This window comes from Heteronotia binoei, chromosome 19, assembly GCF_032191835.1.
Source record: "Heteronotia binoei isolate CCM8104 ecotype False Entrance Well chromosome 19, APGP_CSIRO_Hbin_v1, whole genome shotgun sequence".
NCBI classification, from domain to species: domain Eukaryota; kingdom Metazoa; phylum Chordata; class Lepidosauria; order Squamata; family Gekkonidae; genus Heteronotia; species Heteronotia binoei.
This window is the reverse complement of record NC_083241.1, coordinates 34,955,523-34,963,297: the sequence shown is the minus strand read 5'-3', so window position 1 is coordinate 34,963,297 and position 7,775 is coordinate 34,955,523. Positions and strand designations below refer to the sequence as shown.

The 7,775-nt window shown below is 45.9% G+C and overlaps 1 protein-coding gene across 1 annotated transcript in view; it reads right to left on the bottom strand.

The window, feature by feature from the left end:
- Positions 1-4,144: 4,144 nt before the first annotated feature.
- Positions 4,145-7,775, bottom strand: part of SEMA7A (semaphorin 7A (John Milton Hagen blood group)) — a 75,282-nt gene continuing 71,651 nt past the window's right edge. The window contains exons 13-15 of the mRNA XM_060259989.1: positions 7,441-7,484; positions 4,799-4,825; positions 4,145-4,602 (exon numbers count right to left, since the gene is read on the bottom strand). Coding sequence (XP_060115972.1) covers positions 4,145-4,602; positions 4,799-4,825; positions 7,441-7,484 — 529 coding nt within the window. The remainder of the gene's footprint in view (positions 4,603-4,798; positions 4,826-7,440; positions 7,485-7,775) is intronic.

The following is a 7,775-nucleotide window of genomic DNA, read 5'->3' as shown; positions in this document are numbered from 1 at the left end:
AGTAGCTGCCCATATAACCTTTGCCATGTTTGAACTGGGGCAGTTCCTGCACTAACTCAGCGTCTGAAGTATGCCATGCTACCTTCTTTTAAAATGCTTATCTGAAAATACAAAGAGCCTCTTGTATTGAAGGACTTGGGGCCTTGACAAAAGCCCATATGGGCTAGGAACCCATGTCGCTAAAGAATGCCAACTTCATTCATCAGTTGTGATAAAGCTTTATTGAAATGCCCGTTGTTTTTTCCAAAAGAAATACAAAACAGACCATTTTTTCTCTTACAACATATATATATATATACACACACACACACACACACAGAGACATACAATAAGACAAACTGACAATATATCAAATCCTTCATTAGTAATATTAAAGTGCTTAGAAGGAAAAAAAATAAAGCTTTTTCTTCATCGGTTGTGAACAAAGGAACGTAGGAGCTTTGAAATGAGATAGGAAGAGCCCGTGTAGTGCAAATCAGGTCGCGTCTCCTCCTGGAAGCAGAGGTGTGGAAGGCAATCCGCTCCTCAGCTGAACGGAGTACACAGTTTAATTTCACAGTTTACCTCAAGAACACGGCCTCCAAACCAGACAGAACCAGATAGACCTCCAGAAACAGCAAAGGGAAAACAAAGAAGCAAGTGCAGACACAAAGAGAACGGCAGCGGCATTGCGACGGCTGAAAAATTCCTGTCATGATCCACCTGGCAAAGCTGTCCGTGGAAGTGGTTTGCCTGGCAGAACAGTTTTCGAAATGCCGCCGAATATTCGGGGTTGGGTCTTTTTCAGGGGTTTTGTTTATTGGTTGGTGGTTTGGGTTTTTGAAGTTTGTGAACTCCTGGAGAGTCTTCTTCCAAGCCTAGAGCCATTTGGCAGCTCATGGTGCGTCATTTTTTAATTTGTTTTTGTTAATTTTTAGTCCGCCCGATCCCGTGAGCAGGTTTAGGGCAGATCACAACAGATTTAATAACAATAGGCAATAAAATCAGAAGTAAGTAAACAATTAAAACAATTAAACAATTAATTAAAGCAATAAAATTACTCCATTTTACTCCAAATAACACTCAAACGTTTTGAGCATTGTTTTGAGTAAAATTTTGAGTGCTGTGTTGAGTAAAATGGAGTAATTTTATTGCTTTGTTTTGAGTCAAAACAATAAAATTACTCCATTTTGCTCAAAACAATACTTAAAATAATAATGGAGAAAGATGCCCAAGTTAGCTGTTGAAAATAAACCTCTGCTTTCGACTTCTGGGCATGCAAATTGCCCCAACTGCAAATCTATTTTGTATTCCAACTCAAAATTAGAAGTCTGATTCCCTGAACATCCAGATAAGCACACTTAGGAATGTAATGTACAAACCCACAAGTAAAATAGATGCAGCTCAAATCCTTCATTAACATATTCTTCAAAAGGCACAGAATTCGCCAGATAGAAGACCCTACATCTCACCAAGGTAGCAGAAGTCTCCACCTTGTCATTCTAGTGGTAGGCACCAATGGAATGTCACCATAACCTTCTATGTGGTGGCCCCAGTATTGTGGAATGTCCCAGTTAGAGCCATCTTTTATGGTCCTTGAGTAAGTCAAAATTGAAGATGACTTCATATAGCAGCCTGGATGGGAAATTTGTTTGGGTACAAAAGAATTTAGGATGTGAAATATTATCGCATAGCCCAATATTGTCAGATCTAAGCAGGGTCAGTACTTGGATAGGAAACCATCAAGAAAGACTTTGTAGAGGAAGGCAATGGCCAACCACCTCTACTTTTCCCTTGCCTTGAAAGCCCCTTGCTGGGTTCACCATAAGTTGGAAGCTAAGCAGGGTCGGTACTTGGATGGGAAACCACCAAGGAAGACTCTGTAGAGGAAGGCAATGGCCAACCACCTCTGCTTGGTCACTTAACTTGAAAACCCTATGAGTTCATCATAAATTGCCAGTGACTTGGTGGCCCTTTACACATATACACAGAAGGCTGCTTAGAAGGGGATCATAAGGGTGGGAACATAATGCCCTTAACACATGAAACAGCCTTATACTGAATCAGGCCATTGGTCCATCAAAGTCATTATTGTCTACTCAGACCAGCAGCCGCTCTCTAGGGTCTTAGGCAGAGATCTTTCACAACACCTTTCTGGTCCCTTCAACCGGAGATGCCAGGGATTGAACCAGGGACCTTCTGCGTGCCAAGCAGCTGCTCTACCACTGAGCCACGGCCCCTCTGCTCATAAGGAACCTACATCTGCTGTGTGGAGTCCCATATGGAACCGTCCAATCATGTCAGAGTACCCTACAGTCTGCAAAGAGTTCAGCCACTGAAGTGGCTTTGTTTTAGCACATGCATTAGAATTCTACTAATAGTGTGCCTTTTGGGAAACAGTTCCTGTCACCCTCTTCTGAAAGGGGAGAAAGGGACCGGGAAGGAAATGTGACAAACTTTTCAACTCTTGGAAACAAGACAGGACCGTTGCGTGGAGCATTCCTCTGGGACTCTGTCTCTGCTCTTATGCTAGACTGGAAAAAGGAGACATCAAGAAAATGATGGAAAACACTAACAAGAGACGCCACATGCTGTGGGAATTTATGCCCATACAATTACTCATGTTTGCCAAGCTCACAGGCAAAGAAATGGAGACAATCCATGAACAGAGAGGGTGGCAGTATGTGGCTCAGTTGTAGAGAGCCACTTAGCACTTTCAGGAATTCCTGAAAAAAATGGTGGACTACGTCGGATCTGAGCTTAATTCATTAAGGCACTTCTTGCATACACATATTTAAGTTCATGTAACAGTTAAGGCAGGCCTCCCTCAATATTTTGAGCCCGCAGGCACCTTTGAGAGGGGATGATGCGTGCCACCCAAAATGGCTACTCCTGAAGGTGGAGCCAAAATCAAAATGGTTGCCTGAGGAGGCGGAGCCAAATGGAATATGCCCCTCCTCACAGCTCCAGGGAAGAAGGAAATCTTGAAGAGGGAATGGAACCGTACACTGCTAATTTACTACCGGGCCCAAATTCATAGTACTGGTTATATTAATTTAAAGCCCTGAAGTGTGGAATTTGAGGCTTCTTGCTGTCACATGAAGTTGCCCATCAACTCAGGCTGCCCTCAGAAATACCACTTTCTGTACCCCTCTTTTTCAAGTGAAGGGGGGCTTATAATAGATAAGATCTTTTCTGATCTCCTCTGAACACTATTCACACAATGATTCACCCAGAGGTGGAATTCTAGCAGGAGCTCCTTTGCATATTAGGCCACAAACTCCTGATGTAGCCAATCCTCAGGAGCTTACAAAAAAGAGCCTTGTAAGCTCTTGGAGGATTGGCTACATCAGGGGTGTGTGTCCTAATATGCAAAGGAGCTCCTGCTAGAATTCCACCCCTGGATTCACCTGAGTTTTGGGGGCCATATAGATTTTTATTTTTTAAAAAATCTAGGCATTTTGTGTGTGTGTGTGTGTATATATATATATTTAACTTTCCTATTACCCATCCTTTAACATCTTAAATGTTTAAGACTCTTAATATTGTAATTGTAATCAGATTTTTTAACCAATATCTACTGTTCTAATAACACTGATGATTTACTGCAGCTTTATGCCTACGGTCTGATTTTAAAGGCAGATGCTTTTCAGTCATTTGCATTTCTGCTATGACTCACTGCTTCTAATAATTATTCATTTTTAAAAGAACATCTCAACCAAGAACTGTCTCCATTGGTGGAGGAAGGTAAAAATAGAGTTGCCAGCTCCGGGTTAGGAAATACCGGGAGATTTAGTGGGTGGAGTTTGGGGAGGGCGGGGCTTGGGAGGGGCAGGACCTTATTGGTATCTAATGTCATTGAGTCCGCCCTTTTCGGGTGGCCACTTTCTTCAGGGGAACTGATCTCTGTAGTCTGGATATTGGTTGTCATTCCCGTGAGATCTCCAGGTCCCACTTTCAGGCTGGCAACCCGCTGGGTAAATAATTTAAAATAAATTAATACATAAATAATACAACAATCTTCAAGGCTGCCGAAATTCTGGTCCCTCACCATATATGAGAATTCCTTCTCTAACGCCACCTTGAAAGTCTGGGAAGCCTAAGAGATCCCAGAACCTTAACAAGTGCCGTGCGGTTCTTCGTGTCAATGGAAGCGTTGGGAAGGTCATTTGAGAAGAACGAAAACCACCACTGTGTGCAGTAGTTTGAGCCAGAACGAAAATGATGTTGCGGTGGCCCGGTTATCTTGTGGCCCCATCGAGTGAACCATCTTCAGTTCCGTCGGGGAGGAATCGAGCAGTTTGCTTTCCCTGAAATTAGCCAAAACCTGGTCACCGCTGGGCGTCTCCGTCTGCTGATCGGCGGGCGGCACCACGGTCAGGCACCGAGTGACGAGCGTCTGCTCGAACCAGTGTTCCCGGGAAACGCATGCATATTCCCCCTCAGAGTCTGTGGAGACCTGGTCGATAAAATGGGTGCAGGGATCCTTGTCGGGGACGCAGTGCGCCACAACGTTGTCCCGGTGGACCCAGGTGTAGATGGCGTGGTGGGATTCGAGGGAGCAGTTCAGATAGTAGCGAGACGACAGGGGAACTCTTGTGCAAGTCACCTCTGGAGGCTCTCCTGGAGGGGGGGGGGAGGAAATCGTGAGAGGAAAGGATGTCTTTGGTTGATTACAACATTGGCGTGCCTGTTCCCCGCTTAGGAGAAAGTTATACTCAAAGTATCTTGCTTGAACAAGCAATCAGTTCCATGCAGCTTGCGCAAAATGCAGCGGCACGGTTGTGAATGGGGCTCCCTTGATGGGAACACATTCAACCGGTGCTAAAAGAGCTGTGCTGGCTGCCTATTGTGTACCAAATCCACTTCAAAGTGTTGGTATTGACCTCTAAAGCCCTATATGGCCAAGGACCTGCCTATCTAAGGGACCGCCTTTCCCTGAATACACCCCAGAGAGCGCTGCGTTCAGGACCCCAAAATCTACTATCCATCCCCGGACCAAGGGAGGCCAGGCTAAGCTCTACATGAGCTAGGGCCTTCTCAATGGTAGCACCGATGTTACGGAATGCTCTCCCAGAGGCCATAAGGGCCCTGCGAGACCTCTCCCAAGTCCACAGGTTCTGTAAAACTGAGCTTTTTCGACAGGCCTACAACTATTAATGGGGGCGTTGAGACTGCCACTTCTATGTCACTGAGCAATACCATCTGTAAGATCACAAACAGACTAACAGAAGACCTGAGAGCTGAGATATTTATAAATGGCCTATGGTAACTAAAAAAAATTTATAACGCCGTATGGTAAGCTTTAAAATTGTCTCTATGTATGTTATCTTCTGTGACTGTAATTTTAATGTTTTGTTATGACTGTTAGCTGCCCATGGTTCGCTTGCGGAGTGGGCGGCATATAAATCCAAAGTAAATAAAAAATAAAATAAATGAAGGAACGCTCCTCAAGGTGCCTTCTGCTGGATCAGACTCGTTGGTCCATCAAGGTCTGTATTGTCTACTCAGACTGGCAGCAGCTCTCCAGGGCCTCGGAAGTCTTTCCTATCGCCTACTGCCTGGTCCTTTTAATGGGTGATGCTGGGAATTGAACCTGTGAGCTTCTCCATGCAAAGCAAAGGCTCTTCCACTGGGCCAGAGTCTCTAGTCAATGTCCTTCCCATCACCAACTGCCTGGTCCTTCTAACTGGAGATGCTGGGGATTGGACCTGGGACCTTCTGCACTCCAAGCACATGTTCTACCACTGAGCCAGGGTCTCAGATCAAGGTCTTTCCCATCCTCTGATGTAGCCAATCCCCCAAGAGCTTACAGGGCTCTTCTTACAGGGCCTACTGTAAGCTCTTGGACGATTGGCTACACTAGGGGGTGTGGTGTAATATGCAAATGAGTTCCTGCTACAAAAAAAGCCCTGAAAGAACCTGTGAAGGAATCTAGCTATAATGGACCAGACATTGGGGTCCATTAGCCCAACTCTTGGTGCTGATATTGGTTAGTGCAGGGGTCCCCAACCCCTGGTCCGTGGACTGGTACCAGTCCATGGCCTGTTAGGTAACGGGGCCATGAGTTGTATAATTATTTAATTATATATTTCAATGCAGTAATAATAATAAGACGTTGGATTTATATCCTGCCCTCCACTCCGAATTTCAGAGTGGCTCACAATCTCCTTTACCTTCCTCCCCCACAACAGACACCCTGTGAGGTGGGTGGGGCTGAGAGAGCTCTCCCCAGAAGCTGCCCTTTCGAGGACATCTCTGCGAGAGCTATGGCTATCCCAAGGCCATCCCAGCAGCTGCAAGTGGAGGAGTTGGGAATCAAACCCGGTTCTCCCAAATAAGAGAGCTATGGCTGACCCATGGCCATTCCAGCAGGTGCAAGTGGAGGAGTGGGGAATCAAACCCGGTTCTCCCAGATAAGAGCCTGCACACTTAACCACCACACCAAACAAATAGTAATAAAGTGCACAATTGTACCCTCTGAAACCATTCCGCATGCCCACCCACCCCAAGTCCGTGGAAAAACTGTCTTCCACAAAACCGGTCCCTGGTGCCAAAAAGGTTGGAGGCCGCTGGGTTAGTGAACTGGAGAGTGACTGAAATGTGGAATTCACTGCCAGAGGATACAGTGATGGTCAGAGGCAGCTTTACAAAGTGATTAGATAAATTCATGGAGGAGAAGTCTATCAGTGGCTACTAGCCATGGTGACTAAAGAGAATCTCCATATTCAGAGGCACTCAGCCTCTGAATCCCAGAGCCAGGAGGCAACATCAGAGGAAGGCCTCAGCCTCTATGCCCTGCTGTTGGCCCTCCAAAAGAACTGGTTGGCCTCTGTGTGAGACAGGATGCTGGAATAGACGGACCACTGGTCTGATCCAGCAGGGCTCTCCTGATGTTCTTAGGAAAGTCTTGGCCTCTCTGCCCTGTGGTTGGTTGTCCAGAGGTACTAATTGGCCACCATGTGAAACAGGATGCTGGCCTAGATGGACTATTGGTCTGGTCCAGCAGGGCTCTTCTTATATTCTCAGGAAGGCCCCAGCCGCTATGTCCTGTAGCTGGCCCTCCGGAGGAACTGGCTGGCCGCTGAGAGACAAGATGCTAGACTAGATGGACCACTGGTCTGAACCATCAGGGCTCATCTTATGTGCTTATGAAGGCCTTGTTGTTGGCCCTCCAGGGGAACTGGTTGGCCACTGAGAGACAGGATGCTAGACTAGATGGACCACTGGTCTGATCCAGCCAGGCTCTTCTTATGTGCTTATGAAGGCCATGTTGTTGGCCCTCCAAAGGAACTGGTTGGCCACTGTGTGAGACAGGATGCTGGACTTGATTGTCCACTGGTCTTCTCCGGCAGGGCTCTTCTGATGTTCCTATGACCAACGTAGCTATAGTTCAGCAAATAACTATGAACCTTGTTTTGCTATCAGTACCTTCTGCATCACCGCGCGGTGAAAATTCACAGATGTCTTGAGGAACTTTGGAGGTCAGGGACTGCAACGATTCTCTACAAAAGGAAACAAGAAAGAAAGGCGGGTCAAAATCCTAGAATGAAAAACAAGTCATCGTAGGAATGGCCTGTTCTCATGACAATCCCAGTGCTAAAGCTATTGTAGAAGAACAAAAGAGAAGTCCACCAGCACCTTAGAAATGGAGGTATTATTAGGATAAAAAGATTCAAGATCTCCATTTCTATTCTACTCAAACCTGATAAAGGGAGCTTTGCAGGGGGTTTTTTGTAGCAGGAGCTCCTTTGCCTATTAAGGCCACACACCCCTGATGTAGCCAATCCTCCAAG